Source organism: Nyctereutes procyonoides, unplaced genomic scaffold (assembly GCF_905146905.1).
Source record: "Nyctereutes procyonoides isolate TBG_1078 unplaced genomic scaffold, NYPRO_anot_genome, whole genome shotgun sequence".
In the NCBI taxonomy this organism is placed as follows: domain Eukaryota; kingdom Metazoa; phylum Chordata; class Mammalia; order Carnivora; family Canidae; genus Nyctereutes; species Nyctereutes procyonoides.
Window position 1 is genome coordinate 87,880,982 of NW_026575146.1, and position 22,401 is coordinate 87,903,382.

Below are 22,401 nucleotides of genomic sequence, written 5' to 3' on the forward strand. Positions count from 1 at the left end.
AGTCACCACGGGGACCCCCTGCCCCGTCATCCCGAGGGGATCAGGTTCCTCGGGTCCTGCCAGCCCCCGGCCAGGGTGCGGCGTCGGCTGCCGTCCAGGACAGGGGAGGGGCAGCCCTGCCGGAGGAGTGGGGACAGCCACGGCTGCCGTCCATCACCCTCCACCGCGGGCCTCCGTGGCCTCCGGGGGCCCGGCTCCCCTCCCGGGGATCCTCGGGGTCTGGGGTGGCCGTCCAGCCGCTCCCTCTGCACACAGCCGTCAGGGCCGGGCCTTGAAACCAAAGAGCACGCCTGCTGCCTGCGGAAGGTTCTAGAGGCTTCTGGAATGACACCACCCGTCTGGCCGCAGCCCAGCCCCGCCACTCCAGGACACATGGACTCCTCTCCCCAGGGCCTTTGCACTGCCGTTCCCTGGTCAGGAGCGCCGCCTCCCCTCGTCCTCACCCCTGCAGGGCACTGGCTGCTCCTGGGCCTGCCTGACTCCTCCGCCAGGCAAGACACCCTAAGAGGGGGGACCGTGTGCGTCTCACCCGCACCGTGTCCCCCAGGCAGGCACAGAGCAGCGAGCCCGCACGAATGAGGGCCCCCGAGGGTCGCTGGCCACTGGAGCCCTGGAGTCCTCGCAGCCCCCGATACCCTGGCCCCAGGAGGCAGCGACCGTCCTGCAGTCCTGGGCGGGGGGACAAGGGGAGCAGCTCCAGGGGTCCTGGTGGGGAGGGCATGGCTCGGGCCACCTGCCCTGCACGGGGGGTCTTGTGCTCTGGGCCCCGCGCACGTCCCTGCGCAGCAGGTCCCTGTCGAGGAGGCCGGAGGGGCCCCCCAGCAGCCTCGGGCCGGCCTCCTTCCCTCCCCGTCCTCAGGCTGCCCGGCGCCTGCCCCTCTCCCAGGCACCAGGAGAGCGGCTGTGACCCGGGGCCCAGCGGCCGGGCTGGGTTTCGGCACCTGCCACGTGGCCTGGGGACGCTCTCCTGGCCCGAGTCGCTACTTGAGCAGACGGCGACCTTGCCCTCGTCCCCGCTGCCCCGGCGGGCTCTGGCCCAGGCCCGGCAGGCGGCCATGCAAGGACCCACGGCCCGTAGCCAGCTGCGGGACGGGCCCCGGGAGGCTGGCATTCAAGGCCCAGCCCCGACACGCTCGCTCTGAGCGAGGCCAGTCGCCGCCCACTCCACGGCGCCGTCCCCGGGGCAGGCCGGGGGGAGCCCGCAGGGCCAGCGCTGAACCGGGAAGGCCCGGGGGAGCTGGACGAGGGGCTCCGTTTGCTCCCTGCCCTTCTGTTTGGACGACTCACGCCAGGGGACGGGGCTGCGGGTGCCGGGCGGTGGTCAGAGCCCCAGGTGGGCCCAGGGGGACGGGACACGTGCTCGGGGACCACGGGTGTGGCATCGTGTCCGACCCACTGGGCCGCCAGTGTTCCCAGGAGCGCCCCGCATGGCGGGCGGCTCACCTGCCAGGATTTCGGCCCCCGAGGAGCCGTGACTGAGGCGAGACCACACGAGTCAATGAACGTTCTTTTTATTGTGACAGCAGAGCCTGGGCAGGGTTCCTGACACTTGCCATGAGGGGTCCTAACAGGGAACGCTGCTTTCCCGGGCACGGGGACGGATGAGGGCGGGACTGAGGGGGACCAGAGCCCCGGACGCCCGGGCAGGGGCGACATGGGGCCGGAGGCGGGGGCCCCACGGCTGGAGGGCAGGCTCTGGGCCGGCGAGGGGCCAGCCAGCAGGGCACGGGCACCGCGAGGGGCAGGGGCCGACCCGGTCTCCAGGGCCCCGGCCCTCCCGCGGGTGTGCGCGTCTGGGAGGCAGGCGCAGGGCTCCCGTCCCGTCTTCCCTCTGGTCCTGGAAGGTGCTGCCGTTGTCTGGCTCCAGGGGTCACCTGGGGCCGCAGGTGAGAAAAGGCGCGAGGTCCCAGGAGGCCAAGGCGACGTGGGTTTGCCAAGTGGAAAGGGAATCCCCTGAGGCGCCAGAGGAGGGTGCCCGTGCCCGGCACGAAGGCCCCGGGGCCGATCCCAGCGCCCCGCCGCCGTCTCGGGGCACCCGGGGGCCCGTCTGGCGGCCGCTCAGCCGTGGAAGGCTGACCAGGACACGCCCGAGGCGTAGAACTCCACGCGGCTGGGCCAGTCGCCGTCCCCTCCGCCCTCCTTGTCCTCGTCGGAGTCCTCGTCGTCCCCACTGGAGGCCCCGCACTCGGCCCCCGCCAGGTAGGCCCGCGGCTGCCCCGGGGCGCCCCCGCCGCCCCCCCCCTCCTCCTCCTCCTCCTCCTCCCGGCGCTTCTGCGCGGCCAGCTCGCGGTAGCAGAGGCTGCACACCCGCAGGGGCTTGGGCGACAGGCGCGGCAGCAGGAAGCGCTCCCGGGAGCACTCGGCGCAGACCACGAAGCCGCACTTGCGGCAGTGGTGGCGCCGCGTGAGGGCGGAGAAGCGCGTCTGCGTGCAGCGCATGCAGATGTCCGTGGCCTTGTCGGGGATCCAGGGCGCCGCGTGCTCCGTGCTGGGCGGGCGGCCCGTGGCCAGCAGCTGCCGCCGCACGCACTCCTCGATGTGGCTGATCCACTCCTGGCGCTCCGTGGTGGAGGCGGCCGACACCACGAACGACTTCTTGGCCGTCTTGATCATCCAGCGGTTCTTGGCCTGCAGGGTCTCGGGCAGCGGCTCGAGCGTCACCTCCTCCAGCGGGATGATGTGCTGCCCGCGGTACTTGCGCTTGCTGAGCACGATGCTGCCGTAGACCAGGATGTCGTTGAAGAGGAAGAAGATGCGCGGCTTGGCCTTCTTGCGGCACTCCTTGGTGAGCACGCCCTCGCCCAGCAGCACCCGGCCCGGCAGCGCCAGCGGCTGCCCCGACGCCCCGAAGCAGCTCTCCACCGCGGCGATGCGCTGGCTGTTGATCTCCGTGTTGGCCAGGTAATCCACCATCGTCGCCGGCGGCCTGGCGGGGGCCGGGGGTCAGCGGGGGGCTCGGGCCCACACCCCGCCCGGGCCCCCCGCTCGCTGACCCGCCGCGCGTCACCCAACCGCACACGCGCCGCCCTGGAGGCCACAGGCCAACCTGGGGGACCACGGGGAAGCCCCTGGAGGCCGGGGGGTGGGGCCTGGCGCCCCGCGGGAGCCTGGCGAGGACACGACTTCACGCTCCCCACCCAAGGGCAGGGGTTTGGAGGGCCTCCCCGGGCGGGGGAGGGTGAGGGCCAGGCAACAGGGGTCTGCACCCCTCGGCCACCGCGCACTGCACCACCCTCACAGGCCTGCAAGCCGCTCCCTCGGCCTGGGGCTCAGGGGTCACCCCTGCCGGCGCCCCAGGCACCCCGCGCCGAGCGACTACCTTATGGATCCTCACACCAGCCCTCAGTGGCAGAGCCGCCCGCTGCTGGGGGAAACTGAGGCTCTGTGGGTAAGCAGGGGGCTCAGGGCCTTCCTCCATGGACTGTGAGGCCCCCTCCCTCCCCCTCTGCCAAGCACAAAACCTTGGTGGCCCAGATCTCACCCAGGCCCCCTCTGCTCAGGCCACACACCCTCCCGGTGACCCCCGGACTCACACCCGCCACCCAAATACCCTGACTCCCCAGGCCAGGCCTCCAGCCCTGGCCTCTCTGCGCCGACGTCCACCTGCCCACACGACCTCCCACCTGCTCATGGGAGAAGCTCCTCAAATTCAACAAGCCCAACGCAAAGCCCGCCTTTCCCTCCAGCTCTTCTTTTCCATGAACAGAACCACTGCTCACCTGTTGGTTCAAACCCCAAAGCCAGGAACATCCGTGAACCTCCTCCTTCCTGTAGCCCCAACACTCAACCCATGAGCAAGCTGCACCATTTTTTTTTTTTAATATTTAATTTATTTGCTCTTGAGAGACTCAGGCTCCCTGCAGGGAGCCCGATGCGGGACTCGATCCCAGGACCCCGGGGTCGCACCCTGAGCCGAAGGCAGACGCTCACCCGCTGAGCCCCCAGGCGCCCCAGCTCCACAGTCTTATCCCCCGCACCCCGTCTCACCAGGCAGCTACACTGAAGCAACAGCAAGGTGCCATCACGTCGTCCCTCGCCGGCTCCTTCCTGTGACTGGGCTCTGGGTTCTCATCTCCCCCCAGAAAGGCCCTGCGACAGCCCCAGCTCAGGGAGCCTCCCCTAACCCCGCACAGGGTCGGCAAACTAGGGCCCGAGGGTCGCATCTGGCCCACAGCCTATTTTTGTAGATAAAGTTTTATTGGAACACAGCCGTCCCGTCAGCTACCCGGGTCCCTGGCGGCGTTCGTGCGGCCGCGGCGGACACAGCCCCGGCCGCGAGGCCTAGGATGCCACCTGGCCTCTACGGAAAACGCTTGCCGGCGTCGTTCTCCAAGACGTTACCCTACTTTGTGTTTCTCTCCACGGGACTTCGCAGGGCCGACGCCTTCTTGTCTCTCTGTCCTTTGCTCCTGGGGTTCCTATCTCCCGCCCCCACGAGACCAGGGGCCCTTTCTCGGTCACTAGAGCAGCCCCGGGGCTGGGACGGGGCGAGCACAGGCGTCCCGGGAGTCGGGAGTCGCTAGTGAGCGGAGGAGCCTTTGCAAAGCTGCCCGAGGGCGCGCTGTGCATGAGTCAGCTCCGACTCCGACTCCTGAAGAGGAAGCAGGTGAGAGCTGAGCTCACCGCCGCCTCCGTGCACCCGGCCACGCGGATCACACATTTCTGGGTCACCACGCTGCAGTTCTCTAAGTCAGACGGCTTGTGGGAAGCCAGAGCGGGGCCCAGGGTGCAGGCTGCATGCATTGCACAAGAGGGGTGCTGGGGGGGCCCCCGAGTCACATGTCACTTGCCCCCTTCAGACCACAGGCATCCTGAGGAGTGCTGCCCCTGCTGCCTTATGTAAGAACCACGACTTTTAGGTTGCTGATCTTGGCCGTGTGTTGCAAACCGAGCTGATTATTGGCCCCTGGGCTGGGGGCTGGGGGCTGGGACGGGCGGCTGAGGGCTCCCCGGGGGGGAGGGGGGGCTCACGGCGCAGCACAGGGACGCAGCCAAGAGCAGGGGATTGGCGACCTGCAGCCCAGCTGAGAGACGCCTAGCACGGGGCGGGGGATGGGACGGGGCACCCGGCCGGGCGGCTCGCACCCGGGCGGCCGTCGGCACCTACGACCACTCACCCAGTCCACGCGGCTCAAGACGGAGTGAGCACAGACGTCACAGGCCGAGCGGAAAAAGCAACCTGCCAAACGGTACGTGACAGCGTCCGTGTCGACATCACACGTCTCAAGTGTTCAAGTACTCGACCTACGAGTGAAGACGGAAAGGATGGAACTTCACACTCATGAGGGTGGCGACTATCAAAAAAAAAAAAAAAAAAAAAAGAACCCCCAAAACCCCAAATAACAAAAACCCCAGGCAGTAATAACAGGTGTGGGGAGGATGCGGAGAAGTCGAAGCCCCGCGGGCTCCCCGTGGGAACTACAAGGGGTGCGGCGCAGGGCGCAGAGGCTCCGCGGGAGGGGACGAGCACAGAAACCATGCGGCCCCGGGATTCCAATCCTGGGGGTCTCCCCACAGGACCAAAAGCAGGGCCTCCAGGCCGGGGGGCACCCCGTGTTCACGGGGCAATCGCCGCGGCAGCCGAGCCGTACCAGGAACCCACAGGTCCGTCGGCGGACGAAAGGCTGAGCAAAATGTGCAGACGGAGGAGTAATCAGCCCCAAAAGGAAGGCGGCTCTGACCCCTCCTGCCACCACACAGAGGAACCCCGAAGACGCTGACGCTCAGTGGGATAAGCAGGCCGCAGAGGGACAGGTTGGGTCCCCTCCCCTGCGGCATCACACGCAGCCAAACGCAGGGGCACAGGTAGAAAGGTGGCTGCAGGGCTGCGGGGGGATGGGGGAGAAGGGCTGTGACGTCACAGGGCAGAGGCGTCCCGCGCCCAGGCCGAGGACTCGTCGGATGTCTCACTGGGTGACACACACTAGACAGCGCCCAGCTGTCCGCCTACGAACGGTGAAGGCCGCTAGACCCCAATGATGGACCCAGCACAGTCGGGAGAGGGTGGCCGGGGAGGGCACCCGCCACGGGCGGGGGCGCGTACGATCCACCCTCATCTACCACGTTCTGTTGCTTTTCTTTAAAACGAGCAGCAGCAAAGGGACAGATTCCCAGGACGGCAACCCCAGGAGGCGGGAACGCGGGCTTGGGCGACTCCCTCTCCTCGTAGGAGGAAGGTGTCCGCCGCCGGCTGGGCCTGCACCCGTGGGGCTTGCACTGGGTCGCCCGGCGGGCCCCCCCGGACCGCGGTGTCCGGGCACAGGGACACAGGAGATGCCGGGAGGGGGCCCCGAGGACGGATGCCGCTTGTTCCCTCCGGGCGCACCTGCGGGGCCAGCTGCCTGGCCGAACCGGCCGGAAACCCAATCTTGGGGCCACAGGCCGAGGCTTGACACAACTGGCACGGAGGCGGGCGGGCTCTGCGCCGAGGGAGACGGCCCCCCATCCGGCCTGCGGGGTCCGGTGAGCAAGAGAGGCCAGCCCGCCCAGGTCCCCGCTCGGACCCGAGGGGCCCAGGTGGCCGGCACGGAGGACGCGCACAGCAGCACCCGGGGAGCGGAGAGGTTTAGGCAAGAGAGGACCTACAACACCGCCTCCTTGTCCCTTGTGGGGGGCCGGGACCCCTGCGCCAGGGCCCCTGCTACCTGGCCCCAGTCGGCGACGTTGAGACCCTCCACAGGCCCCAGCGGCCCCCGGCCGGTTGCTGGCCCCGGGAAGGTCGGGATCTGTGCAGGGGGGCTGGGCTCTGAGCCGATCCCATACGCGGATTGGGGTTCCCAGAGGCTCTGCTGCCCCTCTCCCCCAGGAGCCTTGGGCGGGTCCCCGCTGGGGGGAGGGCTGCCCCCGCCCCCGTGTGCCCACCCTTCCCACGCCCGCCACTTCACCCTGGTTGACGCGGCCTGGAGATTCGTCTTGTAAATGCAGCAGCCCCGCGCCCAAGCAGATGGGGACTCCTGCTTTTGTTGCTCTCCCCAAAGAGGTGAGCCTCCCTCCTTGGGGACACAGGCTGATCCCGCTGTCCCCGGGGCGGCCTGCCTCGGGTGCCTGCGGCGCGGTGCCCCGCCCGGGGCTGGCGGGGGGCGGACTCTGTGGAAGGGTCGGTGTGTGGCGCAGGGAGGGGGGAGGGCTTGGGAGGCTGCCAGGCTCCTGGGCGGCCCCCTGGACACATGGGATCCCCCCGAGGGGGCTGACGGTGCCCCGTGAACACCGGGTCTCGGAGCCGTGCCCCAAGCCCTGCGGGGTGGCTTCAGTCCTGGGCCTCGCGGGGGAGGCTTCGCACGCCAGCTACAGCGGGGCCGGCAGGTGCACGTCCAGTCTGACCCCTGCCCATTTTTCTAAATCCAGTTCCCTGGGACACGGCAACAGAGACTGGCTGGCAAAGCCTAAAATATTTACCATTGGGCCCCTTACAGAAGAGGTTTGCAGATCCCCGGTCTACACCCCCGAGGTGGCAGATGGGCGAGGGCCCGGCTCCGGGGATGCGTCCCGGGGGACGCTGTTCTCTCCTGTCCTCCGCTCAGAAGCAGCCTGTGTGGTTCGAGAGCGATGTCTGCCCCCGCCCCCGGGAACCCTGGAGAGCAGGACCTCGGTGGGGCACCCAGGGCCACCCTCTGTTAGACCTACAGCTGGGGACACTGCTTATCAAGAGGGGGCTTCCCGGCCAGGGTCAGAGGCCCGGAGTCGGGATGCGGCCCCTGTACCGTCCATTGGCCTCTCTGCCCGGGGCCAGGCTGACGCACGGCCACCCCCCTTCCCTGCAGCCCCAGGCCCCACCGAGCTCCCACACCTGCCTGTTTCACCTTCCGAATATGGCCTGGAAGGCCCGTCGTGCGCCCCCATGGTCCTACTGGGCTGGCACCAGCTTAGGGCAAAGCAGCAGAGCCCGGCCCCCAGCCCTCCTGCAGACTTCCCCGAGGGACAGGCCTAGGGCGGTCACCCGGCGGCGGGGGAGGGGGGCAGGCAAGGCCGCCAGGAAGTAACCTTACACCAACCTGCCAGGAACGGGAAGAGCCAGTCCTGCAAAGCCCGGAGGGGGGGGGGGGGGAATGTTCTGGGCCTTGGGAACAGCTCCAGAGCTTCAGAGGAAGGAGCGAGGGGCAGGGGGTAACGCGGAAGAGGCCAGCAGAGGCCACGCTTGAGGGGCCTCAGCCCAGGCGAGGATCTGGGTTTCTGTCCAAGGGCAGGAGGAGGGCGCCACGACCCAAGGGCCCCTCCTTCCAGAGGCGCCGACCCGTGTCCCCCCTCCCCCCCCGTGCTTCCCGGAGGCCCTTCTCCACGGAGAAGCTGGGAGTGAGGAAAGTGGCCACAGGTGCTCTTAGCCCGGAGCCTGCCGCTCACCAGGCAGCACGGGAAGGAGCCGAGGCTGCGCCCCGAAGCCCCCCAGGGGAGGTTCCACCTCCCTCATCAAAACTGCTGCCCGAGGGCCCAGCTGCAGGAGGGCTGCTCCCGCCCCAAGACAGAATCCGGAATCCTCAGGACGCCCCGGGGCTCCGTGCTGGAGCGGCTGCCTTCGGCCCAGGGCGCCACCCCGGGGTCCCAGGACCGAGTCCCGCCTCGCGCTCCCCGGTGGAGCCTGCTCCTCCCTCTGCCTGTGCCTCTGCTCCTCTCTCTGTGTCTCTTGTGAATAAATAAAACCTTAAAAAAAAAAGAATCGGAAATCCTCAAGTCCAGAGGGCAGCACCCGCCCTCTGACAGCCCGACCCCTGCTGCACCCGCACCCAGGGGTCCCTCGGGGGCCGGGCAGGCCCCCAGCCCAGCCGGGCGGCCTCACCCCCTTGGCAGCCCCAGGGCTGACGTGTGCAGGACCGGCGAGGGCAGCCGCCTCTCCGCCTGCACCGACCCCGGTGGAAACTATGCGCGGGAGCAGCCCGGGGCCAAGTGGAAACTGCCCGCAGGGGCCCCAGCAGGGCCTCCCTCCCACTGGCCCCCTCCCCGCCGCGCTGACCCCAGCATCCCCCTGGCCCCGCGGAGGTCGAGTCCGGCCGCTCCCAACTTCGGGGTCTCCGGAGCCTTCCTCTTCCCACCAGCGGCCCGGCTTGACCCTTCGGGTTCGGGGTTCGGGGTTCGGGGTTCGGGGGAGGACCTGCGGCCTCTGGGCCCGGAGAGGGGTCCCGCCGGCCCCCACGCCCCCCACAACGGTTGGCACAAGCCCCGAGGCTGCGGGGCCAGGCTGCTCCCCCCACGCCCCACGCGGCCCCCCCCGCCCGCCCGGCCCTACCTCCGCCGCGGGGCCCTGCGCGCCGAGCCAGCCGCGCTCCGCTCCGGGTCTGCGCCCCCGCCCGCCGCGCGCCGCCTCCCCCCGCGGACACGCCCCGGACACGCCCCGGACACGCCCCCCGCCGGCTCAGCCAATCGGGTTCCCGGACCGCGGGGGGCGGGGCCTGGGCGCCACCTCGGAGCCCGCGGCGGGACCTGCGCGCAGCCCCAGCGCCCCAGGCGGGGCGGGCGGGACCTGGACCCACTGACCCTGCGGGAGACCCCGGGCTGCTGCTCCAGGGAGACCCCGCGAGGCCTCCCCTGCACCCCCCGCACCCCGGATGCTCCCGGGGCTGCTGCTCCAGGGTGACCCCGAGAGGCCCCCCCCCGCTGCACCCCCCGCACCCCGGATGCTCCCGGGGCTGCTGCTCCAGGGCGACCCCGCGAGGCCCCCCCTGCACCCCCCGCACCCCGGATCCTCCCCGGGCTGCTGCTCCAGGGTGACCCCGAGAGGACCCCCCCACTGAGCCCCCCGCACCCCGGATGCTCCCCCGGCTGCTGCTCCAGGGTAACTTCCCCGGGTCCCCCCCTGCCCCCTGGTCCCCTGCTGTACACACCCCACACCCAGGCTGCTCGCCCTGCGCTGGAGAGGGTGCTCACGGGACCCCGAGGGCAGCGGGGGTGTCACCACGGGCGCAACTGCCTGGCGGGGCTCCCAGCTGCTGGCTGCCAGTCTTCTCCTCTCAGCAACTACTGTAGGTTTCCGCGGGTGACAAACCGGCAGCATTTAATCCTTTTTACATCTTGACCTTCTCATCATGGGACCTTTGAAACCTGAGCAGAGCCTGAAGGAGAATCGGGTTTGGTGGACCGAGGCTCCTTGCGTGCTGCGTCCCCACCCAGGCCCTCCCGCCTCCTGGAACCGGGAAGGAAGTTCGAGTCCTCGCCCCTCCAGGAGGCCTGCCCAGCCTCCCTCTGGTCCCCCCACTCCCCGCACTTCATCTCCCACGTCCTCTTCCTCTTCCTCAAAACCCCAAGGCGGTCCCACCTCTGGGCCTTTGCACGTCCCTCCCCCCTACACCTTCCCGGGATGGCTGCACCTTTCGCTCTGGGGTCCGGGCCCTCACTCCCTGGCGCTCGGGCAGCTCCGCACCCCGACCCCCACCCTGTGCGACCTCACCCAGGTTTACAGTGTGTACATCTTACCCGCTCACTTGCTTAGTGCCCAGGGCTTGTCCCCCCAGCTGGGCAGGGAGCCCCCGGCCGCCCTGTACTCCTCTCCCTCCGTGCGTCCAGCGCTAGAGCGAGGCCAGGCTCCCTAGACAGCGCAGAAGGGCAGGCCCCGGGCGCTTCGGAGAGGAGCCGGCTGGGCCACACGGTGTCCACGGGCGGGGAGGCAGGAGCCAGAGCTGCTCCGGGCTGGAGGCTGGAGGCTGGAGGCTGGAGCCAGGGGGCCTGAGCCCGGCAGTGGTGGGGGTGCGGCCGGCGGGCACAGCCCGTGAGGAGGGGAGGGAGGGGATGCGCCCCTCCAGGCCTGGGGTACAGCTAGGGGTGCGGCCGGCAGGCAGACTAAGGAGGGAAGGGGATGAGCCAGGGGAGGAGAAGGGCGGGAGAGGCCGGAGAGGGAAGGGGTGGAGGTGGCCGGCGGGGAGGGCCGCTCCCACCCTCCCTGCGGTTAGCTCCGGAGGGGACAGGCCGCTGCCTCACAGAGCCCCCCGACTCGCGGGGAGAGCTTTCATGTTCGAATCAGGATTTTCACCTTCTGGTAAATCAGAGGATCAGAAAACACAGTCCCCGGTCTCCGGGTGGAACTGTCCCCTTCACATTGGGCACATGACCCCATCCGCGAAGTCCCCCACCCTGTCCGTGGGTCCCTCCACCCCGCTTTACCCTCTTAGGTGCTTCCAGATAAATAAGCACCCGCAGTGCTGAGTCCCGACGGGGCAGCCGGGCCTCTGTACCTGCGGAGGGGAGACCAGGCCCAAGGCCCCGGGGCTGACTCAGACCCAGGGAGGCCGGCGGGGACCCTGACACCCCGGGAAACGTCGCCCCAAGGGTACACACTGCCTGTTGCCAGGGGCCGGGGGGTGGCACTGGAGGGGGACTGTGTTCCGTGACCGCCTCCATGCCAGGTCCCCCACCTCCCCGGCAAGAGGGGCTTCGGGGGAAGGAAGGCCCTGGCTGCGGTGCGGTGGCCTCGGGAGGAGGCATGTGTGCGACTGCACCCCGCCACCGAGCCCTGTGCCTGGCACGGAGCAGGTGGGCAGAGGGAGGACGCGTACCCGTCGGCCCTGGAGCTGAGAGGGGTCAGCCCCCCCGGGGGCTGGTCTCCCCACTGGCCCAGGACCGTCCGGGGCCTCAGTGTCCTCCTGGTCCCTGGTTCCAGCGCCGCCATCCCCGCCGCCTCCGGCTGGAGCTCTGGGAAGTGCCCGCGGGGAGGCTGCTGGTCCTGCTGTCCGTCCGTCCGTCCGACCATCCGCCCCTTCCCAGCAGGGACCAGCTGTGGGCGGACAGGCCTGGGCGGAGGGCCGCGCTCCTGCAAGTACGAGGAAAAACTCGTGACTCCGGGAAAGGCAGAGGGTGACTCAGCCAAGCCACAAGCTGTGGAAAAAATGAGCTCTCCCCGAGGGGTTTTTTTTTTTTGTTTTGTTTTTTTTTTGGTTTTTTTTTTAAATTTGCTCCTCGGGTAAGAAGAACTTTCGGAGGGAAAGCTGCCTTCCAGACTGCAGGGAGCAGGCTTTCTTCGGGGGACTGCCGAGGCTCGGGATGTTAGGTTGGGAGTTCGGGCAATCACCTCGGTGGAAAATGCCAGAAATGGGTGTTGGATCTTCCTCTTAAGTTGGGTCTAAGCGCCAAGCGCTGTGGCCGCGTCGTTCGTCCTTCGTAGTAGCTGATCTCTGCTCGGACTAGGCCGGACGAGGCCGGTCGTTCCCCGCGTTGAGCTGGGGAGAGGGAGGCGGACTCGAAGCATTTGGGGCAAAGGATCAAGACCAAGGGAAATGTGGCAGCAGGGGGGCGGGAAAGCAAATGGGGCAGAGTAGTGACAGGTGACGACTCCAGGTCAGGGGTCGGCAGATTTTGTCCTGAACAGGGTCAAATAGCCCAGACCTGGCAAGCAAGCGGCGCTGCGGTGCACAGAGCAGCCTGGCGGGGGCGGCGGCCCGTGGGCAAGCTCCCCTCAGCGCCGCCGACGTCTGACCGCCCGTGTGTTGTGAAACATCATTTTCCTTTTTTTTCCAGCCACTTAAAAATATAAAAGCCATTGTTAGCTGACGGGTCACGTGAAAACAGGCCACCGGCCGGGGTTGGCCCACCCCCGACTAGACATGTCCCTCGGACGGTTCTTACGACCCTTGTGCTCTCCTGAGAGTGTTCAAGACGGGAGGTTGGGGGAACAAATAAAGAAAAAAAGTGAAACAGCGGTTGTCCTACTTATCACGGGCAGGTCGTGGACTCGACCTCCAGTTGGGTCGCTGGCCGCCACTCTGCACGCGACTTGCTTTATCAGGGACGCGCCTGAGGCTGAGTGTGCAAGCCGTGGGGGCGGGGGCGCCGGGGACGATTCCTCCTGGAATGGCTCTGAGATTGGTTTTGCAGGAGGAGCCCCTGAGAGGTTTGGAAACTGATGTCACAAGAAGATCTCTCAAGATTGCAATTCTTTTTTTTTCTTTTTTTTTAAATTTTTTATTTAATTTATTTATGATAGTCACAGAGAGAGAGAGAGAGAGAGGCAGAGACACAGGCAGAGGGAGAAGCAGGCTCCATGCACCGGGAGCCCGACGTGGGATTCGATCCCGGGTCTCCAGGATCGCGCCCTGGGCCAAAGGCAGGCGCCAAACCGCTGCGCCACCCGGGGATCCCCCCCCTTTTTTTTTTTTTAATGGGAAGGATCGTTGGAGTTTGGATTGCTGCAGGATCAGATTGAAACCGAGAGGGGAAAAAAAAGGGGAAAAAAATAAAAATAAATAAATAAAAAGAGAGGGAACCTCTGGTCTCCTGTGGGCGGGACAGCCGTGGGTCCCTCCTCCACACCCCGGCCCGGCCCCACAGTGTCAATATTTGCTGGGTGTGCGTTTGTCCTTCCAAGTCTGCGCATCCTTGTCATGTTTGCCGGCGCCGTCCTGCCTGTTTCCCATCCCGGGTGTCCCTGTGAGCCTCTGACCAGGCCAAAGGGGAAAACGAGAACCGTGGGAAAGGCTGCCCCTTCGACAAATGCTTCTGATGCAGGAAATGAATGTCGCCCCTGAAGAGAATCTTCAGGATGGCCGAGGCTCACCGACGCCCTCGGAGGCCCCGGGTGACAAGGCTCCATCTCGGTCGTTCATTCCTTCAGCGGCTCCCTGGCGCCGCGGCCGAGTGGGGTGGGCAGGGGCGCCCGCGTCGGGAGGCTCCCGGAGCAGGGCAGACCTGGGCAAGCCTCGTGATTCCCCAGGAGCGGGGCCGCTCGCCCAGAGCACAGGGCACAGGGCGTCCCGGGTGACAACTGTCTGTGTTGGATGACACGTCTGGGAGCAGAGTTTTGGCGCCAGAAAGTCAGCCTTTGGGGCCTGGCTGGCAGGGAACTCTTGCTCTGCTGCATTATGTCAAGAACAGGAAGTTTAGGGACCAGGAGCCTCCGAGAAACTTATCCTTGGACATTATTGTGTTTGTGCAAAGGGGTATACGCTCACACTTATTCGTCACGGCTCCGCCTACAACAGGGAAGTCATGGCCCAACCCCAATCCCCAGCGCAGGCGGCTACTTAGGTCAGGGCGCGTGCACACGGTGGCCGGGCTGCCCCGCGACAGGGAAGGAGGCAGGTCTCCACGGGCTGAGGTGGAAGGATTTCCAAGACCTACGGAGCAGGAGAAGTGTAAGATGCAAAAGCGTGCACGCACGTGCCACCTCCTGTGCGGGTGTGAAACTACTGCTGGCACAGCTCACGGGCAACTGGTCCCAGCGGTGGCCTCCGGAAGGGCAAAGGGAGGTGCGGACCGACGCTGGGGGGACCCACACTCGTATCCTTGTCTGCCTCCCTCGCACCCTCGGGGCTGAGCCTGCGTGATCAGCGGAGACCCTGGAAACGCCCGTGCGTGACTTCCCAGGCGCCTGCCTTGCTCTCGTGATCACTGGCGCGAGGGGGAGACGCTCCTTGGTGCCGAGGCTGCCCAGCAGCCCCACGGAGGACGCGAGGCCTCCCGCCGGCGCCAGCACCGGCTTGCCAGCCACGCGGGGGCTTGTCTGGGCCCAGGGAGGCCGCGGGGCCCCACCACACCGGGTCTTGCCTGCAGCCCCCTGGGCGGCCTTGGGGCAGAAGGATCCAGCTGAGCCCTCCCCAGCTCCCGACCTGCAGACGCCCATGACCTGCCTGTTATCTCAAGCCACCGAATTTTGAGGTAATTTCTTACGTGAACAGATAACTTCCCGTCCTTTTATTTCCTCTAACCTTTGTGCCTGTGCGTCCGTGCACGTCCAAATGGTGGTGGTGGTGGTGATGCTCGTCGTCGTAATCTTGGTCGTAATCCAGTGCACACCATGGACTGTGCATTCAGGGATAATCTCCGGTGGGTGGAAGCGGGTTGCAGAGGTGGGAGCCAGTGCAGGGCAATGAGACCTGGCCCAAGTGGGCTCCACGTGAGTGCTCAGCGAAGGGGAGGAGGACTCGAGTGACTTCCAAGGGTGCGGGGGGGGGGGGCGGCCCACGTGCAGAGCTTGAGCAGCGCTTGGGTGCGGAAGTTTCACACTAGCTGCCTGCAGGCTCACAGACCCTCTCAGCTTGGCCAGCACGCTGAATTTCAAAATCTGAACTCGAGAAAAAATATAAAATAAAATAATAAAATCTGAACTCGACACCCACCAGAACTGCCAAAATTACAAATGTCGACGATGTCACGTGTTGCATATGTGGCTGGAGGGAGTGTAAACGGATGCGACTATTTCAGAAAACCATTTGGCAGAGTCCCCTGGGCTCAACCTCTGCGACCCTGTGGCCCAGAGGTTCTACTCCGCAGTGTTTATCTGCGAGAGGAATGAGAGCAGGGGCCCACCGAGGAAAATGTGCAAGAATGCTACACGCTTGTCATTCAGTAATTAATCCAAGTAATTAATCCAAGCCAAAGAGGGATGCGTTGAAACAGGTGACGGGGAGGGAGTCCGTCTTGTGGGACTGAGTCCCTGACCTGTGGGATCTGATGCCGCCTCCAGGTAGGTCGTGTCAGAATAGAGTAGGATCGTAGGACGCCCAGCTGGCGGCCGAGAATCGCTTGGATGGGGGGGGGAGCCCCATCCATTGCAACCAGAGGCACAAAGCTGATGCCCCCCCACCCCCCCACCTGCTGCACGGTGGGTGGGTGGCCCAGGCGGATGGCTCGGCTCCCTCCCTCCGTGCCGACACCCTGCTGCGTCCACGTGCTCCCGCCAACGGCTGAGCATCCAGGCTGCTAGTACGGGTCTATTCCCGTGAGACGTGGGCCTCGGGCCAGGCCTGACTTTGGGCTGTTTTCACAAGTGATGGACGGGGAGGTTAGAAAGGAAGCAGTGATCTGTGACCCCCCTGGACCAGGCTGGAAGTCTGAGAGCAGGGTGCTAGCGTGGTGCGGTTCCGGCGAGAGCCCTCTTCCGGGTTCTAGACCGGCTCGGTTCCTTGAACCCTCACATGCGGGAGAGGGCGCAGGCTGGCTCTCTGGCCTCTTCTCATGAGGGCCCTAATCCGTTCCTATGAGGGCCCCACCCTCAGGACCTTGTCCCTCCCGAAGGACCAAACCTTCTCACCTTGGGATTAGGCCTCCATGCACGCATTTTGGAGGGGACACACTCAGTTCCTGTCGGGCTCCGCGGGCTCAGGGATTCCCCGTGGGCCCGGCCGAAGCGTTCCTGGAGCTGCTCTGCAGCTTGAGACTCTTTCTCCCCCAATCTTCCGTCTCCCCCTCTTTCTGGGTGTCCCACCGCAGAGCCGTCTGCAGGCTCTCCCCGCCTTTCCTGGAAACCTCTTCTTTACCCTTCACGGGTCTTCCCTCCAACTCAGGCGCCCCCCGCCTTGGTGTCTGCTTCTTGGAAGACCCCAAGTAGACACGGATACGCCGGTAGTACTCCCGCCACCCAAGGCCGCGACCTCCAGACACCTTTAATGTCTCCAGACTCCCTGCCTCTGCGCTTTCCCAAACCCTCATCTCTCTCCTCCTCTCCAACCGAAGAAATGCAAGAGCTCTAATTCACCTAGCGAAATTTTCTTTTTCCTTTTTTGATTAAAAATTTTATTTTCTTTTTTAGTTTTCCATTTTATTTTTTTGATTTTTTAAAAAAGATTTTACTTGTTTATTCATGAAAGACACAGAGAGGCAGAGACACAGGCAGAGGGAGAAGCAGGCTCCATGCAGGGAGCCCGACGTGGGACTCGATCCCGGGACTCCAGGATCACGCCCTGGGCCAAAGGCGGGTGCTAAACCACTGAGCCACCCAGGGATCCCCAAATTTTTCATTTTATTGTTTAATTATCATTGACATATAACATTGTTAGTTTCAGGTGTCCAACATAACGATTCGATATTTGTATGTGCCGTGATCACCGCACGAAGCCGCCCTTGTTTATTTTTGCTTTTGTTGCCTTCGCTTTTGGCATCAGATACAAAAAAAAAAAAAAAAATCAACAAAACTGATGTTAAGGAGCTCAGCAGCCGTGTTTCCTTCAGGACTGTCACGGTTTCAGGACTTACAGTCAAGTCCTTAATCCATTTTGAGTTAATTGCTGTTGATAGTGTGAGATCAGGGTCCAGTTTCCTTCTCTCCACGTGCCTGTCCCGTTTCCAACCCCGGTTATTAAAGAGGCTGTCTTTTCCCCGTTGTATTTCTCGGCTTCTTTGTCGTAAAATAACTGATCACGTACGTGTGGGTTCATTTCTGCGCTCTCGATTCCGTTCCGCCCAGCTGTGTGTCTGTTTTTAGGCCAGCACCATACTCTTTTGGTGACTGTGGTTCCGTAATGTAGTTTGAAATCGGGGAGTATGATGCCCCAGCTCTGTTCCTCCTTCCCGAGATTGCTTTGGCTATTGGAAGCTTTCTTGGAAACAAAAATCGTCACCTCTTTCATGATGTGCTCTATTCCTGTTTTTTTTTAATTTATTTATTTATGATAGTCACAGAGAGAGAGAGAGAGAGGCAGAGACACAGGCAGAGGGAGAAGCAGGCTCCATGCACCGGGAGCCCGACGTGGGATTCGATCCCGGGACTCCAGGATCGCGCCCTGGGCCAAAGGCAGGCGCCAAACTGCTGAGCAACCCAGGGGTCCCTCTATTCCTGTTTCTTGAGACAAACTCTGGCAGCATCTTCAAAGCCATCTCATCGAACTTCTCTGCTTAGACTCCATAAAGAGGATGAGGAAGGACAGTGTCCCTAACAAATGGTGCTGGAATAATTAGATGTCCAAATGCAAAAAAAAAAAAAAAAAAAAAAAAAAAAAGGACTTCCAGCCACTTCCAGCTATATCTCATATCTTATGTAGACATTTTAGCAACAGTGGGTTGGTGATCTAAACGTAAGCGCCATCAAACTCTAAAACTGTTAGGAGAAAACATTGGGGAAAAATCTTTGAGCTTGGGTGAAGCAAGGAGTCCTCAGATAGATACCAAAAGCATGATCCAGAAAGGAAAAAAAATGAAAAATTGGACTTTCCCAAAATCAAGTTTTTGTTCTGTGAGATACACTTTTAAATAAAGAGAAGAGCCACAGGCCAGGGGTGTGTGTTTGCAAATCACACATCTGACAAAGGGATAAATATTCAGTGTATATAAAGAACTCCCAAAACTGGACCGAAAGAGAACTGTCTGATTTTTTTTTATTTTTTTTACTTTTTTTATTTTTATTTATTTATTTTTTGAACTGCCTGATTTTTAAAAGGTCAAAATAGTTCAGTAGATGCTTTACCAAAGCAGGTATACGGATGGCAAGTAAGCAGTGAGAAATGCTCCGTACCGTTAGGCAGTAGGGAAAGCAAATGAAAACCATCCTGAGAAGCCACTAGCCCCCCCCCCCCCCCGAATGGCTTTGGGAACCAGACCCAACAGACGGCAATACTGGGTGCTGGCGAGGTCGTCGATGACCGAAGCGTTCACACTTGGCTCCGAGGAGTGCAAAATGGCCCAACCGTGGGAGAGACGGGTCCGCAGTGTCTGGGGAAGTTAAGCGTGCTCTCACCGTACGGCCCGGCAAGCTCACGGGCGCGTCCTCGGAGAAATAGAGACTTTGGTCTACACCAGACCTGTTAACGGGACCGCACAGAGGAAGGCCCGACCGGCCCTGTTGCTGGCCAGGTGTGGGGTTGACTGCACGGGAGCAACATGAGGCCGATCTGGGGGGTGATGGGTGTGCTTTTGTGAAACCAGAAGTCAATTAAAAAATAACATCGAGTCTTGGTAAAATACACAGTTATGTCATCTGTGATTTAGGATCTCCGAGCACACAGAGCACTTCCCACATTTGTTCTTTGCACGATTGCCAATTATTTTCGGATTTGTGTGTGTGTTTCAAAAGTTTAATGTATTAGATTTTTTTTTAAAAAAATGGTAAAGTCTAGGAGTTGGGGATTAGTGGCCATCTAGGTACTAAAGAAAATCATGCTGGGGACACCTGGGGGGCTCAGATGTTGAGCCTCTAACTTCGGCTCAGGGTGTGACCCCGGGTCCTGGGATCGAGTCCCACGTTGGGCTCCCTGCATGGAGCCTGCTTCTCCCTCTGCCTGTGTCTCTGCCTCTCTGTGTGTCTCTCGTGAATAAATAAATAAAATCTTTAAAAAAAGAAAAGAAAAGAAAATCATGCTGGAAAACTTCCAAGTTACCCATTGTTAGTGAGGATGGGAAAAAAAGGGGGGGGGCTCAGTCTTCCGTTGTGGCCAGAGGCCTTAGGGAAAGGGCCCCCTTCCATTCTGCTAGGAATTCTTCAGTCATTTCCTGACTGGGAAGCGGGGTAGGAACTTCCCTTCCCCTGGGGAAGCCACGGGGGGGGGGGGGGGCATTTCCCAGGTACAGAGCCACGGCCTCCGTCCCCAACCCCAGCAAGCAGGACTCGGAATAAATAAAAACGCGCCATCAACCACAGCAGCAGCAGCAACGCACAACTCGGCCGTGCCAAGTGCAATCAAGTACGACTAGAAAGACCCAGAACAGAACAATTCAAACCCCAGCTAGGCCCGGAGGCCTTTGGGGGCCCGGGCGGGATAGTGCCGCATCCACGCTCCCACGTTCCGGAATCCCCCCTGTGAGGGGGGCTGGGGTCGGGGACCGCGGGACGTAACCCCGCATCCCAGGCGGACAGGCCGGGTCCTGAGCGGTTTGGGGGAGAGATGCGCCCCCGCGCCCCCACGGTCCCCTGGAGGTACCGGACAATCACGTCACAGCGCTCCCACTTCCTGCCCTGGGTCCCCTGACACCTGCCGCGTCTGCCCGGCCAGCTCTCGGATTCCCTTTGCTTGCAACGAGATACATGTCTAGGCCCCAGAGGCAGAAACTGTGCTGACCCCAGAAGGTGAGCACCCCGCTGCGCCCGGGACTGGGTGCCCCTGCCTGCCTGGGCCTCCCAGCACCCCTGCTCCCCATCCGGGCGGGCAGCGCCTCTTTGGAACCCAGGGCTCTTGCCTGGAGCCTGTGGCCAGGCCCCTGCGGGGACAGCGGGGCGACCGATGTCCACCAAACGGCGGACACTGCCCCCCCACCCCCCGCCCCGTCACCAGGCTGGGGCAGCTCCGGCGGCCGGAGAGCTTCCAACCGCCAGGGTCAGGGTGGTGAGGAGCCTGTGGGCGAGTGTGTGCAGGAACAGAACTGGAAAATACTGACCGTAAACCCAACAGACCAAAAATAATGGCAACAAAACGTCCCAAACGCTTCAGCAAATTAAATCTCAAGGTTTAAAAAAACCAAAACCAAGCGGAGCAGCCCCCAGAGGCCTACCTTGAAGTCCCTCCCTCATCCCCTCTCCTCCCCCAGCCAGACACCTGCAGCTCTTCCCTGATTGGCCTCCGCCGCCGTGCAGGCTTTTAAGTTCTAAAATTTTTTGATTTTTAACTATTTTCAAAAATATTTTACTTATTTATATTCAAATTCGATTTGCCAACATGTAACACCCAGTGCTCATCCCATCAAGTGCCCTCCTCGGTGCCCGTCCCCTGGTCACCCCAACCCCCCACCCACCTCCCCTTCTGCAACCCTTTGTTTCCCAGTCAGGAGTCTCTCATGGTCTGTCTCCCTCTAATTTTTCCCACTCAGTTCCCCTCCTTTCCCCTATAATCCCTTTCACTCTTTCTTATATTCCCCAGATGAGTGAGACCATATAATGTTTGTCCTTCTCCGATTGACTTACTTCACTCAGCATCATACCCTCCAGGTCCATCCACGTTGAAGCAAATGGTGGGTATTTGTCATTTCTAATGGCTGAGGAATATTCCATTGTATCCATAGACCACATCTTCTTTATCCATCATCTTCCGATGGACACCGAGGCTCCTTCCACAGTTTGGCTACGTTGGACATGGCTGCTAGAAACATCGGGGTGCAGGTGTCCCGCGTTTCCCTGCATCTGTATCTTTGGGGTAAATCCCCAGCAGTGCAATTGCTGGGTCGTAGGGCAGGTCTATTTTTAACTCTTTGAGGAACCTCCACACGGTTTCCCAGAGCGGCTGCACCAGGTCACATTCCCACCGACAGTGCAGGAGGGTTCCCCTTTCCCCGCATCCTCTCCAACATCCGTTGTTTCCTGCCTTGTTAAGTGTTGCCCTTCTCACCGGTGTGAGGTGGGGTCTCATTGTGCGATGTCTCCCCTACCCAGAGCAACTTCCGCACTCATGCAACGCCCCCAAACACCACGCAGCCCGAAAGCCTTGTAGCCTCAGCCGGAGCTGGGAGTCCTGAGCGCCTGGAGCTCGGGGGACTGTGTGCGACCTTACAGACTGAACTTGCAGCTTCCTGGAGGAAGGGATCTGCCCCCTCAGGCTGTGGGTGTTAGTGCAGCAGAGCCTAGGGGGCAGCTGAGCATCAGGGGGGCAGCGGAGGGTCAGGGGGGCAGGGGAGCCTCAGGGGACAGGGAAGGGTCAGGAGGGCAGGGGAGGGTCAGGGGGCAGGGGAGGGGCAGGGGCAGGGGAGGGGCAGGGGGCAGGGGAGCCTCAGGGGGCGGCGGAGCTCAGAGCACAAAGGCAGCCGCGCTGCGTCCTGAGCGCGAGGACTGGGGAACACGTATGCCCCGCGGAGAACCTGGGGGCTCGGTTTCCCTCCTGCGGTGCGGGAGCCGCAGAGCCCCGAGCCCTCCCCTCCGCACCCCTCCCTGGCGCCAGCACAGTCGCACAGGTCGCACGGCCCTGCTGCAGTCCGCGTCCACTAGGGCCGGGCTCCCCTGGCCAGACGCTGTCGGACCATCTAGATCCCAAGCGTCTGGCTGCGTCACCCGCTCCCCGACTTCACCGTGGCCTGTGACCCCGCAGCGCAGCCGCTGACCCCCGCGGTAGGTGTGCCCCCGAGCCGGGGTGTCCACGTCGCCACGCGAGCGGCCTGCTCACCGCCCGAGTAGCTCAGCAGAGGTGAGGGACAGCCGGGCCGCAGAGCGCCGGCAGCGCAGGCTCACCCCACGGGACGCGGCCGGCCCACGCGTGGGCTGCTGTCGGGGGCCGCGTCCCCCTGCCCGGCCCTCAGGAAGGCCGCCCCCAGGGTCGGAGCCCCCGTGTCCTCTCTCGGCGGCGGGCCCAGTGGCCTCTGCAGGGCGGGTCTCCCCCTGTGGCCTCATTCCTGGGTAGGGGCGGCCCTGCCTGCGGCTCCTTCCGGGGCCCCCGGGGCCTCGCAGCGCCTCTGGGTCTCGTGTCCACGCCCGGCCGGCGGCCTCCTCGCACGTCTGGATTCCCGCTGCTTTCTGGAACTCTCTTCCATGGGAGTTCCACCTGGGAGAGGCAGCCTCTGGCCTCAGGGGGGGCTGGCCGCCCAGCACGCGGCACCCCTGATGCCTGGGGGGCCCGGGACGCTGCTCCGCGGCTCAGCCTCCTGACCTGGGACGAAGGCCCCGAGGACCGGGCCCTGGGCCCAGGCCCACATGCTCACACGTGTGTGGTCGCCGTGGGTGTGCCCCGAAGCGCGGGGGGCTCGAGGCAGCCGCCTCCCGTGCAGCCACGAGCCACGTGGGAGCTGGTTTCTGCGGGGGGAGCCCCGGGACTCCAGAGCCTGGCGTGGGGCTGCCACTTACGGGGCCGTTTCCCTGCG

At 63.6% G+C, this 22,401-nt stretch overlaps 1 protein-coding gene across 3 annotated transcripts; it reads right to left on the bottom strand.

Annotated features, from left to right (window-relative positions):
• Window positions 1-1,495: 1,495 nt before the first annotated feature.
• Window positions 1,496-11,722, bottom strand: PLEKHF1 (pleckstrin homology and FYVE domain containing 1). Of its 3 annotated transcripts, XM_055311500.1 has the most exons (5): window positions 11,478-11,722; window positions 10,402-11,156; window positions 9,813-10,040; window positions 5,118-5,244; window positions 1,496-2,926 (listed from the first exon to the last, which is right to left on the bottom strand). In XM_055311500.1, exon 5 carries the CDS (start codon window positions 2,911-2,913, stop codon window positions 2,059-2,061), a length of 855 nt encoding a protein of 284 aa, XP_055167475.1. In that variant the 5' UTR covers window positions 2,914-2,926; window positions 5,118-5,244; window positions 9,813-10,040; window positions 10,402-11,156; window positions 11,478-11,722; the 3' UTR covers window positions 1,496-2,058. The 3 variants fall into 3 exon arrangements, with proteins under 3 accessions (XP_055167475.1, XP_055167476.1, XP_055167474.1); XM_055311501.1 differs by lacking the exons at window positions 10,402-11,156; window positions 11,478-11,722 and having other exon boundaries at window positions 9,813-10,059; XM_055311499.1 differs by lacking the exons at window positions 9,813-10,040; window positions 10,402-11,156; window positions 11,478-11,722 and adding an exon at window positions 9,218-9,296.
• Window positions 11,723-22,401: the final 10,679 nt, after the last annotated feature.

Bases quoted from the DNA above. Each gene is read 5' to 3' on its own strand.
- PLEKHF1 (XM_055311500.1), bottom strand. From the start codon at position 2,913: ATGGTGGATTACCTGGCCAACACGGAGATCAACAGCCAGCGCATCGCC.